This window comes from Scylla paramamosain, chromosome 30 (genome assembly GCF_035594125.1).
Source record: "Scylla paramamosain isolate STU-SP2022 chromosome 30, ASM3559412v1, whole genome shotgun sequence".
Classification (NCBI taxonomy): domain Eukaryota; kingdom Metazoa; phylum Arthropoda; class Malacostraca; order Decapoda; family Portunidae; genus Scylla; species Scylla paramamosain.
Window position 1 is genome coordinate 14,808,494 of NC_087180.1, and position 23,324 is coordinate 14,831,817.

Sequence of the window (23,324 nt, forward strand, 5' to 3'; positions counted from 1 at the left end):
CATTTTGTTTTGTCTCCCCTAAAAATGTGTAATGGTGGCCAAGTTCCAACACTCCTGCTTATCTTGCTCCTACATCCTCCCATCATCTTGTAACACTAACAACACAAATCTGTCTTGTCAGGAAGCTTTCTTGATTAAAGAATTATTATCCCTCCATAAAAAAACATTTTTAAAATCCCAACCCCTGTACCACAAGATATACAATGAGGTAGTTTTGGTGACTGGCCTCTGACACAATGTTTGGTATTAACTGGAATTGATCCAGAAATTAACAACTGACTAACACTTTCTCCCCCTCTGCAGTTTCCATCTGCATCATGGGTGATTCCCAAGGGAACAGGTCTACTGTCCCTGGTGTTGCAAATGCTCCAACTCCTTTGCTGGGTGAAGGGTTCATGATTGAGCTGCTCACAATGAAACGATGCTCACAATGCTCACATGAAACGAAATACGAAAAGAAAAAAAAAATAGTTTCTTGAGTAAGTATCTAACGAATGAAATGTGATAAACCTATGTTACCTCCCGGCGAGAAGCCCTCACCTGTGTAATCTGCACTGTCACCATTGCACAATTACAATTCCGATAAAGCATTAGATTAGAATTTATAAATGATAAACTGCCTCGCTTATGCTGTAAATGGATTATGGTCTAAATAGAAGAAAAAAAATTACCAAAAGTAAACGATGAACATCGCATTAATTATACTTTTTTTTTCACAATAAGAAACCAGCACGTGCAGTGGTACAAGACTATACTCGCTTATGGCGCGTTTTGGTGCTTTGTTATCACTCGTTATACTCTTGTTTACTTGTTGCATTCCTATCATAAAATATTCTACAGACAATGGAACATTAGTAATTTGTCAATAAAACCCTATAACGATGTTGATAATGCGTAAAATACATAAATATAAAACAAGGTGATAGGAGGCAGTAGACACCTGCCGAAACGATAATTACTCCCAGTGAGGTCTAAAGCACTGTTCAGGGGGTGCTGTGAACTTATCATTAAACCCAGCTGTGACGTCACTGAACGTTTCCCTTTGTGTCTCACAACACAAGGGAGCAGTCACAGCCTGCCCGCTAAAGACAACTCTCTTCCACACAAAACTACAAGCTCCTAATAACACACACACCCTTCACTCAAAAATTTTAAAATCATCATGGCGACTCCTACACCAGCCTCGGAGTATCCATCTGGGGAGAGGACCATAAATGTTCCCAGGTCGGACTGCCTTTCTGTCGACGACCCCAAGTGTCTTGACACCCCCCTGAACTTTTTCTTCATTAACTTCTGCAACATTCGCGGTCTAAGATCTAGTTTTCAATCTGCAGAACACCACCTCTCCTCTTCTAAACCTCATCTTTTCCTCACTGAAACTCAGGTGTCTGAGGCAACTGACAGTAGCCCCTTTTCTGTTCCCTCCTACTTTCTCTATCCTCATTTTCGATTCAAAGCTGGATGCTGCGTTTATGTGCGCAATGACTTAACCTGCTCTCGTGCTCACGCTCTTGAATCTTCCGAGTTTTCCACCATCTGGCTACGACTACAGAGTCACTCTCATACTAAATTTATCTGTGCTGTATACCTCTCACTTAACTCCTCTGACTATAAGAAATTCTTTGACTACTTAACTTCCAAAGTGGAGCACATTCTGACCCTCTTCCCTTTTGCAGAGATCTCCATTCTTGGAGACTTCAATGTTCACCACCAGCTTTGGCTTTCCTCTCCCTTCACTGACCATCCTGGTGAACTAGCCTACAACTTTGCTATCCTCCATGACCTAGAGCAATTGGTGCAACTCGTATTCCTGACCGTCTTGGAGATACGCCCAACATTCTTGACCTTTTCCTGACCTCTAATCCTTCTGCTTATGCTGTCACCCTTTCTTCTCCGTTGGGCTCCTCCGATCACAATCTCATATCTATATCTTGTCCTATCGCTCCAATCCCTCCTCAGGACCCCCCTAAGCGAAGGTGCCTCTGGTGTTTTGCCTCTGCTAGTTGGGGGTACCTGAGGAGGTATTTTGCTGATTTTCCTTGGAATGACTACTGCTTCCGTGTCAGAGACCCGTCTTTGTGTGCTGAGCGCATAACAGAGGTGATAGTGTCTGGCATGGAGGCGTACATTCCTCACTCTTTTTCTCGTCCTAAACCTTCTAAACCTTGGTTTAACACAGCTTGTTCTCGTGCTATCCATGATAGAGAGGTGGCCCACAAAAGGTACTTAAGCCTTCCATCACCAGAATCTCATGCACTTTATATTTCTGCCCGGAACCATGCCAAGTCTGTTCTCCAACTAGCCAAAAACTCCTTCATTAACAGAAAATGTCAAAACCTTTCAAGATCTAACTCCCCTCGTGATTTCTGGCATCTAGCCAAAAATATCTCCAATAACTTTGCTTTTTCTTCTTTCCCTCCTCTATTTCAACCAGATGGCACCACTGCTATCACATCTATTTCTAAAGCTGAACTCTTCGCTCAAACCTTTGCTCAAAACTCTACCTTGGACGATTCTGGGCTCGTTCCTCCCTCCCCTCCACCCTCTGACTACTTCATGCCACGTATTAAAATTCTTCGCAATGATGTTTTCCATGCCCTCGCTGGCATAAACCCTCGGAAGGTTTATGGACCTGATGGGGTCCCTCCTACTGTTCTCCGAAACTGTGCCTCCGTGCTTGCAGCTTGCCTAGTCAAACTCTTTCAGCTCTGTCTGTCAACATCTACCTTTCCTTCTTGCTGGAAGTTTGCCTACATTCAACCTGTTCCTAAAAAGGGTGACCGTTCTAATCCCTCAAACTACCGTCCTATTGCTTTAATTTCCTGCCTATCTAAAGTTTTTGAATCTATCCTCAACAGGAAGATTCTTAAACATCTATCACTTCACAACCTTCTATCTGATCGCCAGTATGGGTTCCGTCAAGGCCGCTCTACTGGTGATCTTCTGGCTTTCCTTACTGAGTCTTGGTCATCCTCTTTTAGAGATTTTGGTGAAACTTTTGCTGTTGCCGTGGACATATCAAAAGCTTTTGATAGAGTCTGGCACAAAGTTTTGATTTCCAAACTACCCTCCTACGGTTTCTATCCTTCTCTCTGTAACTTCATCTCAAGTTTCCTTTCTGACCGTTCTATTGCTGCTGTGGTAGACGGTCACTGTTCTTCTCCTAAATCTATTAACAGTGGTGTTCCTCAGGGTTCTGTCCTGTCACCCACTCTCTTCTTATTATTCATTAATGATCTTCTAAACCAAACTTCTTGTCCTATCCACTCCTACGCTGATGATACCACCCTGCACTTTTCCACGTCTTTTCATAGACGTCCAACCCTTCAGGAGGTAAACATTTCACGCAGGGAAGCCACAGAACGCTTGATTTTTGATCTTTCAAAAATTTCTGATTGGGGCAGAGCAAACTTGGTACTGTTCAACGCCTCAAAAACTCAATTCCTCCATCTATCAATTCGACACAACCTTCCAGACAACTATCCCCTCTTCTTCAATGACACTCAACTGCCCCCCTCTTCTATACTGAACATCCTCGGTCTGTCCTTTACTTATAATCTGAACTGAAAACTTCACATCTCATCTCTAGCTAAAACAGCTTCTATGAATTAGGTGTTCTGAGAAGTCTCCGCCAGTTTTTCTCCCCTCCCCCCCCAGCTGCTAACTCTGTTCAAGGGCCTTATCCGTCCATGTATGGAGTATGTTTCACATGTCTGGGGGGGTTCCACTCATACTGCTCTTCTAGACAGGATGGAATCAAAAGCTTTTCGTCTCATCAACTCCTCTCCTCTAACTGACTGTCTTCAGCCTCTCTCTCACCGCTGCAACGTTGCATATCTAGCTGTCTTCTACCGCTATTTTCATGCTAACTGCTCTTCTGATCTTGCTGACTGCATGCCTCCCCTCCTTCTGCGGCCTCGCTGTACAAGACTTTCTTCTTTCTCTCACCCCTATTCTGTCCACCTCTCTAACGCAAGAGTTAACCAGTATTCTCAATCATTCATCCTTTTCCCTGGTAAACTCTGGAACTCCCTGTCTGCTTCTGTATTTCCACCTTCCTATGACTTGAATTCCTTCAAGAGGGAGGTTTCAAGACACTTATTCATCAAATTTTGACCACTGCTTTGACCCTTTTATGGGACTGGCATTTCAGTGGCCTTTTTTTTTTTTATTAGATTTTTGTTGCCCTTGACCAGTGTCCTTTCCTACATTAAAAAAAAATAAATAAATACTTGCACAGGAAGTACACCCTTGTTTATTTGCTCCATTTCTACTGTAACATGATCCACAAACAACGAAACAACAGTAATTTGTCCCTAAAACTATATACTCAATAAAGTTTCATACCGTAGTTGATTTCTGTCTAAATTGTTCTCGAGAGCAACTTTGCTACCGGAACTGTGGGAGTGATCTGGCAGTGTCGTGCCTAATCTCTCCAGTCCATATTTCTCCAGGGAGTAATTTGGCACAACAACGGCAGTCCTCCCTATATTCAGAGGTCCAATTCTTGAGTGAATGCCTCATAACTTAAGATTTATCTCACATTCAGATAAATTCCTCTATGTCTCCATACATAAAATTCAAAAAAATTGTGCTGATAATGGGCTAAAACTTTAAATTTACAAACTCTCTCTCTCTCTCTCTCTCTCTCTCTCTCTCTCTCTCTCTCTCTCTCTCTCTCTCTCTCTCTCTCTCTCTCTCTCTCTCAAATTTGAACGATAGGATTAGACCCAGGAAAGCGAAAGGGTAATAAGTTTTGCAACGATTTTCCCGCGTTGTGCCGTGCTTTGTGACGCAGGGACGAATCTGCTGCGATGCGAGTTACTGTGGGTTTTAGGCCGTCTTTTTTGGGAATTAGGATCATGCTTTGATAAAGCTCGTTTCAGATACCCCGCCAATTTTCGTCATGTCAAGTGACAAAAGTGGATAATAGTGAAGGAGGCGAAAGAATTGAAGGAAAATGTGTGTGTGTGTGTGTGTCGCGATCTCTATTTCAGTTAGTAAAGCCCAGTCAAAGTAAATTTTAAACGCATTTTTATCAAACAAATTTAATACGACACTGAGAAGTAAAGAAAAATAAATAGATAAATTGATAAGTAAAAACAATTAGTCCCGCGACCTCTAATGGCACCAACGCGTGAGGGTGAGCCGGAATTTATTTGGTATATTCATTTTGTGCATTATTACCAGTAAGTGCTCTCTAGAGTTAAATCAGAGGGGATATATCTGGCCGCTACATGTAAAGGTAGGTGTGTAACGGGTAGTAATTAGCCTGCAGATATTAATTAAGTGAGGGTGAGAATACTGATCCAGGAATTTCAATATTTTTAGTTCAGGCTGGTGTTTATTTGTAAATCCCCGTGTGCTTGTGTTTGTTTACGGTCCTGATACCTTGTTTTGACTTGTCTGGTAATTGGTGGTTACATGGGTTAGGTTAATTTCTAGGATTTATTTGCATGTAAAATAAGTAAAGCAAGTAAGCTAAGATACAACTAAATGTTAAGAAAAACACGTCTCGCAATGGCGGACGAAGTTATATTCTTTCAGGTAGATTTCTGTGCGTTTTGTTTGAATCTGCTGGTTGTTTCAGTCACAGATCTTTTTATTTTTCCCGTCCTCTCACCTCATCAAGCGATTTTTTTTTTTCTTTTTCTGGTTAATGTGTAGAATAGCTGCCCTCGACTGATCTGTTTAATTTGTTGGATGTGAATAGGACATCCATGGCGCTTTCAGTGGGTGGTTGGCTTTTTTGGTCAGGTTAGGTTAAGTTAATCCTGGCTATGACGTATACGGGGTGATGGAATTTTACCTTCTATTGGTAGTCAAAATCCTTATCTTAGGAAAATTTCCTTAGATTTTTGGGGGAATCCAGGGAATGGCCATTTTTTCAGTAATTTGGCTTCCCTGTCCAAAAATCCAGCTTTCCTGTCAGGTCCCCAAGTTTGTTGAGGTTAGTGGAAGATTCTATGTGAAAAGAATGGGAGCAGTGCTTCTGTATTTTTATTTTATTTTTTTCATTTGTATTTATTGTTTTGAGGTATCTTTTTTTCATCAGTTATTTTTCTTTTACTCGCATTTATTGAGTTTTTTCATCTATCATTTTTCTTTGATTCGTATGTGTTGTTTTGATGTATCAGTTTTCTTCCACCAGGTGAGGTCAAGATGGGGCACCGCGTCCGCTGTTTCTTTGACATTGAGATTGATGGCATCCCGTCTGGTCGTGTCATCTTTGAGTTATTCAGCGATGTTTGCCCCAAGACGTGTGAGAACTTCAGGGCTTTGTGCACGGGTGAGTACCAGATTCATTGAAGAACATTAGGGAAGCTACAGTAAGCTAGTTAGTGTAGGCATGGCAGTCTCTGTATAAAAGTTATGTACCCTATTCACCTTCTATCCCTATTCCTGCCCTGTTAAGAGCATAAGAAAACAAGGAAAGCTACAAGAAGCCACCAGGCCTACACATGGCAGTCCCCATATAAAACACACTTATTTCCACCATGAATTTGCCTAAGCTTGTAAAGCTCCCTATTGACTTGGCACTAACAACCTGAATACTGATTCTGTTCCATTCATCCATCTGACACTTTTTTTTTTTCTTTTTTTTATCTTAATTTTTTGCCTTTATACCTTTCAAGGGGAGATGGGAAATGGAGCCACTACTGAGAAGCCTCTGCACTACCGAGGGGTCAAGTTTCATAGAGTGATCAAGGACTTCATGATTCAGGCTGGAGATTTCTCAGCAGGCAATGGCACAGGCGGGGAGTCCATCTATGGGGGCCAGTTTGAAGGTGAGTCTGTGAGCTGGATAGAGTTAAACCCTGTATCTCATTATCTCTGCTTAAAGTGAGTCTTTTGTCTTTTACTCATCCACTTTGTTGTGTTCTAACATGCCTTTCACTAATACTGCTTGTCTGCTTTGTAACTGCATGCTCTTGTTTTGTTTCTTTAACTAAGATTGATTGGTATACACACACACACACACACACATTGATTTAACACTGCTTTCTATATGCATTAACATTAATAATCTTTTTCTCTTTGCATGAAAATAAAATGCTTTCTTTGTGTTTGCATTGAAATGGTGTTTTAATTTTCTATGGATTTCAGTCAAGTGTTTTCTTCCTACAGTGAATTAAGGGATTTCTCTCCTTTTTGTATGCTTTCAGATTAACAATATTTTCTTTATCTGTGTATTAAATTGCTCTCTCTCTCTCTCTCTCTCTCTCTCTCTCTCTCTCTCTCTCTCTCTCTCTCTCTCTCTCTCTCTCTCTCTCTCTCTCTCTCTCTCTCTCTCTCTCTCTCTCTCACCTGCAATTTGAAATTAATAGAATATTCTTTCTTCACCACTCAGATGAAAGCTTTGACCTTCACCATGAGGAACCTTTCTTGCTGTCCATGGCCAACAAGGGAAAGAACACCAATGGCTCTCAGTTCTTCATGTGAGTATGCTTGGCTGCTGCCCTACTTAACATTACTCTCACACCACCAGATATTGTAAAGTGTTATATTCTCACCCCTGGTTTAACATTGTGACATGCCACACTCAAATTCCTCTCAGTCTGAAGTGTTTTGATCTGCTGCACTTCCATTAATTGCTGTAGTAATACCAGAATTGAAGTTATAATAAAATTATATTGCATTGGTTAGATCTCATCTTGGTTATACTGTCCAGTACTGGTTCCCATGCTATGTACATTAGAATCAGTACAGAGGAGAATGGCTAAAAAGTTATGAGGTATGAGAAGTATTTACAAAAGAAAATATTGAAGCTTTTAAACTTACAGTCTTTAGAATGGCATAAATTAAGTGAGAATCTGATAGAGGTTTTTAGTGACAAGGGTGATAAACAAAATCACCAGGGTCATCTGTCTGGATAGGGAAAGAAATAATAGGTTCAAGCTTGACAGACATTTAAAAAAGAGACAGGAAGCAACTGGTTCTCAAATAGAGTGGCAGATGAATGGAATAGACACAGTAATCAAGTTATCAGTGCCAAATGAATAGGAAGCCTAAAGAAAAGATTAGACAAATTTATGGATGAGATGGAAATACTGTTGGCAGACATGATTGATACAAGGGCTGTCATAGGCCTGATAGGTTCTTGGAACTTCTCTTGTGTTCTTATGTCTTGTAAGGATCAGAGGACTAAAGATTGAAGGTAAACTCTCAACACAGCGGTAATGAGTGTGATCTTACAGTTCATCTGGCCTTGACTCTGCTACTGTTATCATTTTCAGACTGCCAGCAAATATACTGTGAATCTGAGGAGTGTTGGTGGGTGCCTTTCATAACATTTTACAGAACAGAAAGTGATGGAGGCAATGGCCTTGTGTATTTTCATAACCTGATTATGTTTTTGTCATGTGTTTGTGCTGTTTTGAATTTTATATGTGTTAATGTGTGTGGGCCACCCTGTGAGGGATTGCCAGCCTGGTTTATAGATAGATTGTTATTATTAATTATTTATTAGTTTTCTCTATTGCACTTCGTCTTTGTTCTTATTGTTCTTATTGTTCTTTTCTTCTAATTCTTCCTTTGCTACATAATTCTTCAATGTAATTCTTCACATTTCTTCCTGTCCTCCTTCCTCACCACAAGAGAGGGTGGCTGCTCCTCATGTACATATACTTTGTACATACTTTCTCCATCATTGCTTAACACTGTCATCATAACTCAGCTGTGGCTCAGGTAGTCCTGTGAAATATTTCCTTTTATAATCACAGTCGTTTCAATTTCAGAAGTAACTCTTTAATTATCCACCATGGAGATTTTGCTCTAGCATTTGGAGTGAAGCTTCCTTGCCATGTTTTAGCTTCACTCAAATGTCTGGGTTGTTGTTGGTTGTTTCTTTCTTGTTGGACTTCATTTCTTCCATGCAATACATAGTAAAATGTTTACACTGATTCCCACATTTTTATTTTTTATTTCATTTTTTAACCATCATGCAAAGAAACTAAGATTGGTGGACAGAAAATGAGGAATGGTAAACTATTTGTGCAATTTTCCCTAATGATATAAACATTTTCTATCAACTGATTAATTAATAAGATTATTTATTGTTTTTCCCAGTCATTCAAGTAAGAAAACTTTAGATACTCTATGGTTAGCAAAACATTAGGATAATTTTGGCTGATCTTTAGTTCACTAAACTGTCCCACTGGTAAGGAAAAGATCTCTTAGTCAGGAGCACATTGTTTCATCTGTTTGGTTTATTAAGTTGTCCCACTGATGAAACAAGAAATTATTAATCGGTATCATATTAGTTCATCTGTTTGATTTGTTAAACTGTCCCATTGATAAAGAAAAAGATCTGTTTGTCAAGAACATATTGGTTCATCTGTTTGGTTTGTTAAGCTGTCCCACTGGTAAAAGAAAAAGACCTGTTAGTTAGGAGCATATTGGCTCATCTGTTTGGTTGGTCTCCCTGTCCCAACACTAGCAGGCAGTAACTCAGTGTTCTCCCCACATTCAGCTAGCAAGACCACGGCTGCCGGGTGCTGGCTGACATCCACCCCGTGCCTCCTTTATCACTGTGTCAGACATTCATGCTTCGTTATTCTACCGTAATGATCGTTTTGTCCTTCCTGTAGAACAACCCAGCCAGCGACGCACCTTGATGGGTAAGCAGCCTTCTGTTTATGGTGTGCAGTAAACCCTCATGTAGTGGATTTCATGAATATCAGATTCTTATAGCCATCTGAGCAGCTGTTGCATATGGGTAACTGATCTTCACTTAATGAAGCAGAAAACTGTAAAAATAGTGACTGCTGTTTGAATGTTTATTACTGAATGACTTTCTTTATATAACTTCTAGAACTCACTAAATAACTTACAGATATAACAAACTAGCTTCCACCCAGATAATAAACTAGTGTTCCTCTAAATCATTCATTATGTTCAAGTCCTCTTAGAAGATGCATTGATACAGTCCATCATTACATTTTTAAAGCCTCAATTCTCTAAAGACTTCCCTTTTGGAGATTGCTAAGACAGAAAAGTCTCTATCTTAAACATAAGGCAAACTTCAGTAATAATTTGTTTGGTTCAAAGACTTCATATTTCTCAAACATGCATAGCAAGAGAAGGATGGTTAAGAACAACACAAAGGTGGAAGTGAGATGAGTCTTATGATTGGGTCTGATTCAACAGGAAGCACGTGGTGTTTGGGCGTGTGGTCAGCGGCCAGGAGGTAGTGGTGGCCATTGAGAACCTGCCCGTCGATAACCGCAGCCGCCCCCTGCAACCGGCAGTGATTTCCGACTGTGGAGAGTTGGTGCTGCAGAGAACCAAGACCAAAGGTAACAAAGAGAGCCATGGTGTACATCTCAACTTCCCAATTGCTTGCTCTGTCCACCTTGCTATTACAAGAGTGTTGGCATTTACTGCAAAACTTTAATCTTAGTCTCATCTTTATTCAGTTTGTATTAATAATGCAGGAGTTCACCAGCATTGTCACTCTTTCATCCCTAAAGGCAGGAAAGAGTGCAGTGATATACAGCAAAACTGTCCAGCTATGTTATGTCCACCTCACCAATGCCACTGACCTCCATGATGCATTTGCAGTGGAAGATGGACTTGATGGCATCATGTACATGATCTTCAACTACTCGGTGATGGCTGAAGTGGCTAACTTAACATGCGATTCAAACCAAGGACTAAAGAGTCAATATTTCTGTGTGCTTACTCGTACCTAAACATTTTCGTAAAATGTGGTTCTTTTTTCAGAGAAGAAGCGCAAAAAGAAGAAGGAAGCTGCATCATCATCAGAGTCAGATTCTGATGTGGATAAGAAAAAGAAAAGGAAGAAGAAGAAGAAAGAAAAGAAGCAGAAACACAAGAAAAATGAGAGGTTAGTTAACTGTATGTATGAGCAAACTATGATTCCTTCTAGGAATCAGGGAAGGGATGGGAAAGGCTGATGGAAGTAGTAAAGATTTGTGCAGTGGATCTGTCAAGTAGAGGTGATCAAGGGGTTGAGTCAGTCATCCTTAGGTGGTGTGATCACAGGGATAGAATGGTTATGGGTTCAAAAGAGTGACCTTCAATAAAATGGGATGACACATCAGAGTGTTTGAAACATAAGGGTGAGAGGAATTACGCTCATCAATCCAGTCTTCCCACAAAGATGCATGGCATAGACTGGGATCCTCTGTGTTACAGAATACTGAGACACCAGCGATGATAATAATAACATGCAGTACTTTCTAGTGTATATTTGCTTTGTCGATGGACTCGTCAGCTCTGGTGAGGAAGGGGAGGTGAAAGACGATGGCTCGGAGGCAGGTGGGGACACGGCCAAGATGAGAAGCCACCCGCTGGTTTCTGTATCAATCATTAACCCAGATGAGATACCAGACGTACCAAAAAACCGGTTCCTGTACCGTGCTGGACCAGAGAACAATGATGAGGAGGGCCGAGCTGACAGAGGCAGGGATCGGCCGCGCTCTACAGTGCGAGCTTACACCAAAAGCGGACGCAAGGTCAAGGGCAGAGGTTCCCTGGTAAGGCATGGCTCCACCATTCTTTCCCATTCTTAAATATCCTGAATGTCTGTGTTTACTGTCACTTTCTTGGCCTCACTCAAAATTCCAGTATTAATCCCATCCACTTGCAGAGAATTGATACTAGTTTAAACATTTGATTTACTGATCTTTAACTTGGGAGTTAGATCATTTTACTATTAGTCATAATTTACATTGATAGAAATCTCAGAGCATCACAGTAGACCATATTTAAGTATTCTTCATAAAATGTAAGATTAAACAAAATAGTGATAAGGATTTGATTATGTTTAGCGGTACCGCACTCCATCCCGGTCCCGCAGCCGGTCACGCAGCCGCACCCCACCACACTGGAGGCAGGCCCAGAGACGCACCATCTCATATGACCAACTTCAGGTAAAGACCAAACATGTGAGATCAAACTATTGTATCCACTGGTCACATCTGCCATCTGTTTATTGTACTCACGTACTCTCATTTTAACTTATAACAACATGGACTCTTGATACACTTGTTTAGTAAAGCTCTGGTTATGTATTCTTATTTATTTGTGAGAATACAATGGTAGTTATTTGCGCTGCATCATGGTGTATGTGAGCGGTTGTAGATGTGTGTGTGAACATATTTGTGTGTGCATGCATGTGTGTGTGTGTTTGGGTGCGTTCCCTAAAACTTTCTCAGTCCACTACTGAACAATGTAAGTTTTTCACATAGTTAGTAAAGCAGTATGATATAAATGCATAAATCCTACACTTTTTCCTGGAAGAAAATGAATGAGGAAAAGCTGAGACGCGAGCAGGAGCGGCAGACGAGACAGCAGGAGATGGAAGAGCGGCGGAAGAGACGAGAGCAGCGTCACCGGGAGAATGAGGAGAACGGAGGGAAGCCCAGTGAAAACTCCAAGTACAGCAGCCACAGTGAGAGGGAGCAGGGCATGAGGGGTGACTGGCGAGACTCCAGAATGAGGAGAGATTTCAGAGACGGAAGGGCTCCACAGGGCTGGCGGAATGGACGGGAGAGACCGCGTGGAGGGGAGCACGATTGGCGGGAGGCTCAGGAAAGGACGAGGGCTGAAGAGGAGTCCAGGGAAGGGAGAAATGTGGACTGGAAGGCTGATAGGGAAGAGGGAGCTTTTGCACACCAGGATCTGAGGAAGAAGCTACAGAATCAGAGGGAAAGGCCTGAGTCGGGTGCAAATGACACGTAGGTATTCCTTTATTCATTTATTTATTTATTTATTTTATTTTACTTTTTATTTATTTATTTGTTATTTATTTATTTTTTTTTTTACACAATTGTATGGATGTCTTAGATCAATACAATAAAGAAAGTGCATTATACTTTTCATTTAATTGTATAAGTTAGACTTCCAGCCACTCCAGGTGAGAGTGAAGGGTTTTGTGCTGCTGTTATTTTATTTATTTATTTTATTTCATTATTATTATTGTTATTATTTATTTATTTATTTGTTTATTTATTTATTTATTTATTTATTTATTATTATTATTATTATTTATTTATTTTTATTTATTTATTTATTTATTTATTTATTTATTTATTTATTTATTTATTTATTTATTATTTTATTTATTTTTTTTTTTTACTTACAAACCAGTCTATCTATAATATGTTTTGTTTTCCTTTTGCAGGGGAAGGAAAATGCATAAACAAAACCACAACTCGGAGAAGAATGGTGAGTTTGTCCATTAAATAATTCAATAATACTCTGAATTCTGATGTATGTGTGAATATAACTTTCCTTTTACCCCTTTCTCTTTGATGTTTGCTGTGCTTCTTTATCCTTTTGGCATTTACTTTATATCTCTTCTTGCACTCCTCTTTGTCTAATTACATAATCCAGTGTAAAAGTTAATCTCATGGTGAAAAATTACCATATCTTCCTTTTGTCACTTTATAGCAACTCTAAGATATAATTGATGTGCAGACATTTTTATTTTGTTTTGTAAATACCATTCTGTCTACTTTGGTACGACCATGCAACTAACATGATTTTTTTTCTCCTGGAAGACTTTAAGAAGGAACAAGAGGACACAAAATCCAAGCAACAGGATGTTCGCAAGAAAGAAAAACATGACGACCTTGACGAAACAGCTCTTGATTATGAAGCCATGGATAATGAGGAGGAGGATGAAGAAGAAGACGAGGGCAAGAAAAGTGTGAATGGGAAAGTAAGTGAAGCAATCAAGACCAGCCACAAGACACCAGCAGAGCAAGAAGTCCAGGAAGAGGTGAAGGGAGCTGAGAACATCCCAGCTGATGAACAGGAAAGAGAGGTAGAAACTAATAAGGAAAATGCCACCACAACTGATAAAGACCATACCCCAGAACGCAAGAGTAGGGAGCACAGTGATCGGCACAAAGACCGGAGCAGGGAAAGGCACAGGCAGTCGAGGGACAAACCCACACGTTCTCAGGACTCACGTAGCAATCGGTCCAGGGAAAGACGCATGAACAGGTCAAGGGAGAGGAGAAACCGATCACGGGACAGACGGGACCGGTCCAAGGAGAGGCGAGACCGATCAAGAGACAGAGGAGGTAGGAGAGACAGGTCAAGAGAGCGGAGAGACAGATCAAGGGACAGGCTTAGAGAGAAATCCAGGGAAAGGTCAAGAAGCAGGGAGAGAACACGGAACAGGAGACGACACCGCTCAGACTCCAGCAAGAGCAGCAGTAGCAGTAGCAGCAGCAGCAGCAGTAGTAGAAGCAATTAAGCGGACCACAGGTATCTTATATTTATTACTTATGTAACCCTTTGACTGCTTGTGATGCATAACACTTTTTGTTTCATTAGAGTTACTCCAAGACAGTTTCTAAAAGTGAAAGTTTAACAATGGGTGTTGAAAGATTTGAACTGTATACTTCACCACTCACTTTCACATCACTGGTGCCTTTCAAAATTATATCTTAATTTATAACAGAACATTTTATTTAGTACTGTAATTAATCTGAGTAACAAAACATTTTACTCAGTTTTTCCTGATGTCATTGGCACCTTCATAGTTATATGTAAACTCCCACCATACCTTATTACTAATTTTGAGAAGTCACACAGCAGTCAATAGGTTAAAAGTACTGACCCTTGTGATGGTAAAATGTAATCTTAGTTTCAACACCATCAGTACAATAATCTGCCATTATTCTGTTATTAACTATGATCTAGAGTAAGATTTTGATGAGTTGGTTAAGACTTCCCCCAAAGACCTAGAAAATGTTCTTAGTTGTAGCATTCTTATTAATGTCATAGGTTTTCCTTCACTGCTCATTGTCTACCTTATGAATTTGATTAAGAATTGATTCCTACAATGTACCAGTGTTGTGTGTCTTCCTCCTGCCTGATGGATCCATCTCTAGCTTCCTCCTCCCCATGTACAGTGCATACTCATCTCTCAGACATCAGATTCACCAGACTTTGTGACATCACTTCATGGAGCAGCTGTACATGCATCTAACTTGCCTTCACAGCTGTCAGTTTTACTGGGTGATTCTGAATCCTGCATTACTTCAGCTCCATCAGTACTTGACTTTAACATTGAACCAGAAGAGGATTGTACACTGGTCATGATTACTTAATTGCTTGTGAGTGGAGTAGCTTTGAAGCAAGGCAATGGAGCTTTCTTGAATAAATCTCTGACCATGCCACGCCTCTTTGCATTGCTGATGAAGATGATGAAAACGAGGAATCCTTGTAAAGAGTTGATGATGTCAGTTACAAGCCTGCAAAAGATCAATTTCATGTGTTATTGTAATGGTTCCCACTTGGAGCATCATAGAAACACTTGAGAAATAGACCTGAAAGTGGAGTACACAGGCCATGAGACTATCACTGGGAATTGAGCCTCTGGTGGAACACTGAGTAAACATGTGAGCCTGACATGTTACCAAAATCACCAAGCCCTAAAGAGATCTTTTTATTGACTGTCTTTACACAGTTAGAAATGCTAATATAAAAATAATACATTTCCCTTGCATTAGATAGTTTCAAGAGGAAGCTGGATGAATATGTAGATGTTAATGGCAGATTGTAAGTTGCAAGTGCTTTGGATCTGCCTTTTGTAGGTCAGTTGGCCTTTTGCATCCTCTTTATTTTATGATGTTCATCTATGATAAAGGACTGATTTATCTGTTGCTGATGAAGGGAGGGAAATCTCACATTATACATCACCCACCATATTTCTTTTGGAGGAATCTTCCATGAGAGAAGGTCTGTGGTCCAGCAGAGCACCATCAACACAAACAGGCTAAAGCGCTGCCAGAAACTGTAACAAGGTGTGAATCCACTAGTGCATACTTCATTACAACAAAACAATGAGATCCAAAACTTGTAATACAAGTTTTCAAAGCAAAACAATAGATCAGTAGGATCCAATACTAGAGAGAAAGCTGTGTCCCAAAAATGTACATAAAAACATGATAATCTATTCCTTCAGCTTGATGCAATGTACCATATTTACTGCACACTTTCATTACTCTCATTACTCTCACCAACCAATTTTTGCATGTGACAAGTGAATACAGCATGATTACATTCCTTAAAAAGAATATAGGTAAGGGAATCTGATAAAGTTCTTTAAGTTGTATAAGAGATATATCAAAATTCTTAGGGTCTGTTACATTTTAAAAAGAGGTAGGAAGAAATTGGTTCTCAAATAAAGTGATACATGAATGGAATAGACACAATAATTAAGTTGTTAGTGGTAAGTCATTATGGAGCTTTAAAAGAAGTTTAGACAAATTTGTGAATGAGGATGGGAATGAATAGGCACATTTCATGCAGGGACTGTCACATGCAGGCCTGACAGCTTCTTGCAGCTCCCCTTATTTCCCTATATTTTCATGATCTTTTAATTATTATGGAGTATGGTGTGGTGGCCCACCTCCTCTGTCCACTTCCACCAGGGGCCAATGAGAGTAAAAAAAAAAAAAAAAGTGTGGTGCTTTGTCTGGGCCACCCTGTGTGGGATTACTGGCCTGATAGATAGATAGATAGATAATTTTCACTGAACTTGAGGAATGATTTAGACAACTTACGCTTCAATATACTTTCGGTTGAAGGCATTCCCAGAAACTTGCTTTGAGAAGTACATAAATGCATTTCCAGCTTGAAACAGCATAACCATTGTGTGGCCAATGAGGATCAGATCCAAAATAAAGAGTGCACCAACAAAACTATAGCAGTACACCAGGAGTTCCATTTCCCCTGAATAAAAAGAGCTATTTAATACAAATATGCATAATTCTGTAGTCTGTTTTACCAGTAAGGATAAGGAGAGTAGATAGGAATGCAGTACTGTCTTAAAAAGAAAAAAAAGCTTAAAATTAATAAACTACTCTTATTTGTTATTTATATTTTATCATTAAGTAAATAAAATGCAATAAATTAATGAAAAAAAAAACAGACAAGAATACAACTGTTTTAGAACAAATAAGAAAAATTAATACAGTACACCAGAATACAATAACAACTTCGAATAAAACTACTTTAAAATATTAAACCACTCTAATTAGGGAGCTGCATTTCACTCCCTCAACTTGAAAGCCATAAGAACAACAAACATACTTTCATATATATTATTTCCACCTTACCAGTCAGCCAGCATATATCTCGCCCAAATCTTGGAACTGTGAGGTTCTTGGTGTGTTCCTCGGGCAGTAAGTATATTATGCTAGCCACTGCTGTCACCACCAGAGGAACGCCCCAGCCAAACAAGCAGTATAGTCGGAATTTCTTGGTACCATTGCTCAGGATCCCAATCAATGGAATCCCCCTTGTTGTCTGCCTGAAAGTGACATGACCAAATCAGTATCACATAAGGTAAATTTATTCTTTACATTTTATAAAGCAAAGAGGAAGTTAAATCATGAAAACTTGGAGATAGTTGAGAAGAATTTAATGAAAGAAAAATATAAAAAGAGGGATGGATCAATAGAAGTCTGAAAGTATTATATCTGATGAATATCAAAGAAGATAAACTTAACAGTATATTTCAAAAGGCAAAGAGAAAGTTAATGGGGAAAACTTAGAGGTAGGTGAGGTGAGTATAGTAAAGGGAAAATAATAAAGAGGGATGAATTAGCTTAAGCCTGAATTGATGTCACAGAAGGTAAATTTAACACTACCACATTGTTATCATATGCTTAATTTTTTAAGGATGAGTTGTAAAATACATACAAAATACTGTATCTTACCTTTAGGAAATACTTTTTTTCATTTCAATATCTAATAATAGCCAGTGTTTCAAAAGCTATACAATTACCTAATGACCCTCCAGATATCAAAGCACATGATGTTCAGCCAGAAAAACATTGCCAGAAACGAGTAATTAAAAATAATACCTGAAAAAAAAAAGATACAGAAATATTTAAAGTTGTTTTTTCCCAGAATGCTTCCATAATCTACTAATAGCTTCATAGGCACTGGTAGAAGCTACTGGGATTTCCAAGGAAGTTTTAATGATTCTAATAATTTGTTACTAGGAGAAGCTAGTGGAATGCTTTCATGATACTAGTGATAGTTAAATAGGGTAAAGTAGAAGTTATTGTGATCTACAAGAGTGCTTTCATAATCCTATTGACATTTTGACAGACTATTATAAGTTACTGCCATCTTTGAGAGTGCTTTTGTGATTTAAGTTATAGTTTAATAAGTATTCTATGTCAATGGGAACAACCAACCAAAACAATCCAAATTTATCATCTCTGGTCCTTAAAAATACTTTTTTCTTATTAGAGAACAAAGCATTAAAAACACAGAACCTTTCTTAACAGCAACACAAAACAAGAATAACCTCACCAGTGAAATCTATCAGATTTAAACTCTATTCCTTTTAACAGCAACACAAATTACAAGAAATACTTTACCACCAACAATACAGAATCCCTTTGAAATGGCATGCAATGACAAGGAGAAGATGAGCAGGAAGATGTATGCCACACCCATAGCCACTATGTGAGAGATGAAACACAGGTCTTGGGTGTCCCGCAGGCTTGGTATCAAGATGTGGAAAACTGTGGTGACTGTCAGGAATATTATAGTCACCATATCGCCAAAAATCTGCAGTCTGTTCTTGACTTTCATCACCGTGTTCCCACCTTGACATATCAGGAAGAGTGGTAAATGTTCTGAAAGAGGGAAGTTTGATTAAGGGCCTGTTTCTCTCATCAGGACCATGTTTCAAAGAGGTGACTAGTTTGGGTTTTCATGGTGCTTTCTACCTACAAATAAAAGGAAAAAGTCGTTACAAAATAGTCCTAGATAAATGCAAGGAAATGCAAATAAAAACTTTTCTACATGCACATCCTCTATATAATATATAGATACAGGTAGACAATGAAAGAAATGCAGGTAACTCATCTTCTCTACATGTACTAACTACACATCCTCCATACAAAATATCACTGAGAAAGAAACCCAAATCAAACTCATCTTACATGAATATCCTCGATATAAAATATCAGACAGAATCAGCAAGGAATGGAAATCAGATTCACCTCATATATCTGTATCCAAATAAAAAACAAGCAGAAAGGAATGCAAATGAGACTCACTTCCATTTTGATACCTATCCTCCATACAGTACTGGTCCATTCCAAAAGTTAATCCAGATTCAGGTATCAGCAGCTCCCCATTCACAAGCAGATGATACAGCATACCATTCTTATATCCTTGAAACTTAACACCACCACAGTCAGGCACCATGTCCCCTAACATGACCATGTCACTTGGGGCTGTGACAGGCTGCCCATAGATGCCATAGAACTGTATGGACATGTTCCAGGTTCCTCTTTTACAAGTAATGTCTTCAAGGATCTCACCCTCACCACAGCACTTTGGTATACAGACTCCACTGCCACACTTCAGCTATTAAAAAAGAATAGTTAGGAGAGTAAGAGACCAGAGAAAAGATACTGGGTAGATATTTGATATGTTTCAGGAAATAAATAAATGCACAAATAAAAAAAAAATCAGTGTTATAATCTATTAGTGAAGAGAAAAAGCAAACAAAAAATATACTACAAAGAAATTATCTTTCACTTATTCATTAGTAGTAGTGGTGGTGATAGTAGTAGTAAAAGTAGCATGTAGTTAGTAGTGTGTGTATATATATATATATATATATATATATATATATATATATATATATATATATATATATATATATATATATATATATATATATATATATATATATATATATATATATATATATATATATATATATATATATATTACCTTAAGTGACTTCTTCATACTTTTTTATTTATTTATTTTTTTATTTATTTATTTATTTATTTATTTATTTATTTATTTATTTTTATTTGTTTATTTATTTTTTATTTATTACGCCCCAGTTTGATTTTATATGCTCCCTTCACGAGCTAATACATCTACTGTTGTACTGGTACTATACCTTTATACCTCTGATATGGAAACTGATTCACACACACACACACACACACACACACGTTTAAATTTAAAGAGAAGCTGGATAACTGCAGATATGGAGACAGGACAAATTACCTTTAGCTCGGACCTTGTACAATATAATTAGGTACACACACACACACATACACGGTTAAGGCGTAAGTCATTAAGTACATAAACATGTTTTTTATCCTGTCTTATCAGGTTTATTTCCCGCCAAGCCTTCATCATGTTGTTACACACACACACACACACACACACACACACACACACACACACACACACATATATATATATATATATATATATATATATATATATATATATATATATATATATATATATATATATATATATATATATATATATACATATTTATCTATTTATTTATTTATTTATTTTATTTATTTATTTTTTTTTTGTACTTTTACGTAAACTGTACGTAGCTCTCCGGCCACGAACTACGTATGCTCAAAAACTAATGTTTATAAATAAGACTGTGTTGATAAATATGTCTGTCCGCTGCAATCCTCTACATAGCTGAAAACTTGGTTAAAAGATTAGCAGAATATTAGGGATGAAATATACCATATAAAGTGTTCACAGTAATCCGGCTTTAGCGGACAGCTACGTAATACGTACAAGGAGATGGCTATGAACAAGACACCGTCCATACACAAACAGCTAGTAGGATGATGAGAATAAGAGAGAGAGAGAGAGAGAGAGAGAGTGGATTTTCCTTCTCAGCTGCTCCAGCCCTATTTAATAAGATAATGACTTCCGATGAAAAAAATAAATAAATAAATAAGAATAAATAAAAATACTTTTTATTTCTACTACTACTACTACTACTACTACTATTATTATTATTATTATTGTTATTGAATTACTTTTATTACCACTACTCTACCAGTAATACTACTGCTACCACTACTTCTATTACTGCTACTATTGCTACTACTATTTTTTTTATGTAAGAGGGACAGCGGACAATGACAACAAAAGTCTAATAAAAAAAAAATAAATAAAAAAAAACATTGAGATTCTGTGGCTTCCCTGCGTGAACTGTTTGATTCCTGTAGGGTTGGACGCCTATGAAAAGACGTGGAAAGTGCAGGATGGCATTATCAGCGTAGGAGTGGATAGGACAAGAAGTTTGATTTAGGTCATTGATGAATATTAGGAGAGTGAGTGACAGGAAAGAACCCTGAGGAACACCACTGTTGATAGATTTAGGAGAAGAACAGTGTCTACCACAGCAGCAATAGAACGGAGGAGCCCATTGGAGAAGAGAGGGTAACAGCATAAGCAAAAGGATTAGAAGTTAAGAAAAGATCAAGAATTTTGGGCGTCTCGCCAAGATGGTCAGGAATACGAGTAGGGTGTTGTACCAATTGCTCTAGGTCGTGGAAGATAGCAAAAATTAAAGGCTAATTCACCAGGATGGTTAATGAAGGGAGAAGAAAGCCAAAGCTGGTGGTGAACAATGAAGTCTCCAAGAATGGAGATTTCCGCAAAAGGGAAGAGAGTCAGAATGTGCTCTATTTTGGAAGTTAAACAGTCAAAGAATTTCTTGTAGTCAGAGGAATTAGGTGAGAGGTGTAGAGAACAGAAGGATTTAGTTTGAGAGTGACTCTGCAGTCGTAGCCAGATGGTGGAAAACTCGGAAGATTCAAGAGCATGTTAAGTCGTTGCGGACATAAACGCAACATCCAGCTTTGGATTGAAAATGCGGATAGACAAAGTAGGAGGGAACAGACAACGGGCTACTGTCAGTTGCCTCAGATATTGAAGTTTTATAGAGGAAAGGTGGTGTTCTACAGATTGAAAATTAGATCTAATGCTGCTGCTAATGATGATGATGCTGTTGTTGTTGCTGCTGCTGCTGCTACTGCTGTTGTTGTTGCTGTTGTTGCTGCTGCTATTACTACTACTCCTACTATTACTACTACTACTACTACTACTACTACTGAATTTTATTAGCACCAACACCACTACTACTACTACTACTACTACTACTACTACTACTACTACTACTACTACTACTACTACAGTTCTACTACTGCTACGTACTATTGCTACTATTTAGGACTGTTTTCCAAGGACCACAGATTATCCATACGGGTTTTCATTGGTGTTTTCTCTGTTGACAATGTAGAATAATTATCAGACCATCACTAGAATCGTAAAAAAATCTTTGAAAACCTTGCTGATTTTCAATAAAGTCTGTTAAAAATAGTTGCGACAAGAGGCGGAAACGTTTATCCAGCGCCGTATTCCTAAGGCGTAACCACTTTAACATTTTAAGATTACAGTGAAGAAATGTCTCAAGAAAGAATGCACTTAAATTCAGAGCTGTTGACAAAGTTCAGAGTGAAGGTTTAAGATTGTGAAATAAATTATGAAACACTACAAAGGTAAAACAGAAATTCAGCGTGGATTCCTGCACCTTCTCAGAGTTCCGCTGGCAGATCGCTGCTAGGTAGTTTCCGTCGCGCTTCTCTACACAGTATTCCCGCGTGGACCTGAGGAAACCACTTAAGTATTCAAACTCCAAAAACATCCCGTCTTGAGAAAGAAGTAGCACATTTATATCGTCACTTATATTGTGGTAGACGACATCGTATGCGGGAGGGCACTGCAGGGTGTGAGTCTTCCACGAAATGTTCATCGCCTCATCATGTTGCATGTTGATGACAGGTGGTTGAAATGTTCCCAAGGCCGCCCCGGGACAATCCCTTCCACTGTTATCGCTGCTACTTGCTTTGCTAGTCACTCCGCAGCAGCGTCCTGTTATATTCCGTGAGGCAAGCACTTGTTTCAAGCAAAAACACGTTACCAGAAAGACTGTCAGAAGTCTTGTGTGTTTCAATATCTCCATCACTGTCACATCCAATCCACCACTTCAAGAAAAGATATGCAGTGGTTATTCCCGAACTGGTTACAATTCCGGCGAATATATCTAGTGACTTATTTAATTTTTCTTGTCTTTCTGTATCATTCTTTCCTTTGTTTCCTTCCCTTTCTACAGCTCCGTTTACATTAATGTTCACATACAAACACTCTTCTCAATATTTCTAGCCTCTCCTCTTGCAATGCACGTCTTCACTGCAACTGACACCTCCACCATCATCTCCAATACTACCACTGTCACATTAAACTACTGGTGGCTCACTGACAACTCTTGTTCTGAAAATATGCCAGTTTAAGATGTCCGAGTAATGATATACTGTATACATTTTCTTTCCCTCTCTCTCTCTCTCTCTCTCTCTCTCTCTCTCTCTCTCTGGTCTTTAGGTGTGTCTTCTGTGCACGAGCGACCCGAGACCAGACGACGCAGTTTTAACAGATTAACATTTTATTTAAGGAAATATATAAAA

The 23,324-nt window shown here is 38.8% G+C and overlaps 2 protein-coding genes across 6 annotated transcripts; one reads left to right on the forward strand and one right to left on the reverse strand.

Moving 5' to 3' along the window:
- Positions 1–4,997: 4,997 nt before the first annotated feature.
- Positions 4,998–15,159, forward strand: LOC135115897 (peptidyl-prolyl cis-trans isomerase G-like). 3 transcript variants are annotated; one of them, XM_064033010.1, is made up of 12 exons: positions 4,998–5,143; positions 6,152–6,289; positions 6,636–6,788; positions 7,352–7,439; positions 9,591–9,620; positions 10,150–10,298; positions 10,726–10,849; positions 11,240–11,501; positions 11,796–11,897; positions 12,268–12,704; positions 13,151–13,194; positions 13,530–15,159. In XM_064033010.1, the coding sequence occupies exons 1-12, from the start codon at positions 5,125–5,127 to the stop codon at positions 14,231–14,233; spliced, it is 2,250 nt and encodes a 749-aa protein (XP_063889080.1). In that variant the 5' UTR covers positions 4,998–5,124; the 3' UTR covers positions 14,234–15,159. The 3 variants fall into 3 exon arrangements, with proteins under 3 accessions (XP_063889080.1, XP_063889081.1, XP_063889082.1); XM_064033011.1 differs by having other exon boundaries at positions 5,120–5,245; XM_064033012.1 differs by having other exon boundaries at positions 5,129–5,162.
- Positions 12,765–23,209, reverse strand: LOC135115898 (probable G-protein coupled receptor Mth-like 4). 3 transcript variants are annotated; one of them, XM_064033013.1, is made up of 8 exons: positions 22,394–23,209; positions 19,068–19,380; positions 18,381–18,641; positions 17,777–17,855; positions 17,106–17,299; positions 16,551–16,719; positions 15,689–15,778; positions 12,765–15,236 (listed from the first exon to the last, which is right to left on the reverse strand). In XM_064033013.1, exons 1-8 carry the CDS (start codon positions 22,823–22,825, stop codon positions 15,089–15,091), a joined length of 1,686 nt encoding a protein of 561 aa, XP_063889083.1. In that variant the 5' UTR covers positions 22,826–23,209; the 3' UTR covers positions 12,765–15,088. The 3 variants fall into 3 exon arrangements, with proteins under 3 accessions (XP_063889083.1, XP_063889086.1, XP_063889084.1); XM_064033016.1 differs by having other exon boundaries at positions 23,002–23,208; XM_064033014.1 differs by lacking the exon at positions 22,394–23,209 and adding an exon at positions 20,587–20,651.
- Positions 23,210–23,324: the final 115 nt, after the last annotated feature.

Bases quoted from the DNA above. Each gene is read 5' to 3' on its own strand.
- LOC135115897 (XM_064033010.1), top strand. The intron at 7,440-9,590 runs GTGAGTATGCTT...TCCTTCCTGTAG, and splicing joins AATGGCTCTCAGTTCTTCAT to AACAACCCAGCCAGCGACGC. The intron at 10,850-11,239 runs GTTAGTTAACTG...TGGACTCGTCAG, and splicing joins AAACACAAGAAAAATGAGAG to CTCTGGTGAGGAAGGGGAGG.
- LOC135115898 (XM_064033013.1), bottom strand. From the start codon at position 22,825: ATGGAGATATTGAAACACACAAGACTTCTGACAGTCTTTCTGGTAACG. The intron at 18,642-19,067 runs GTGAGTCTCATT...TCCCTCTTTCAG, and splicing joins GGATAGGTATCAAAATGGAA to AACATTTACCACTCTTCCTG. The intron at 15,237-15,688 runs GTGGGTGATGTA...GATCTTTTGCAG, and splicing joins ATTCCTCCAAAAGAAATATG to GCTTGTAACTGACATCATCA.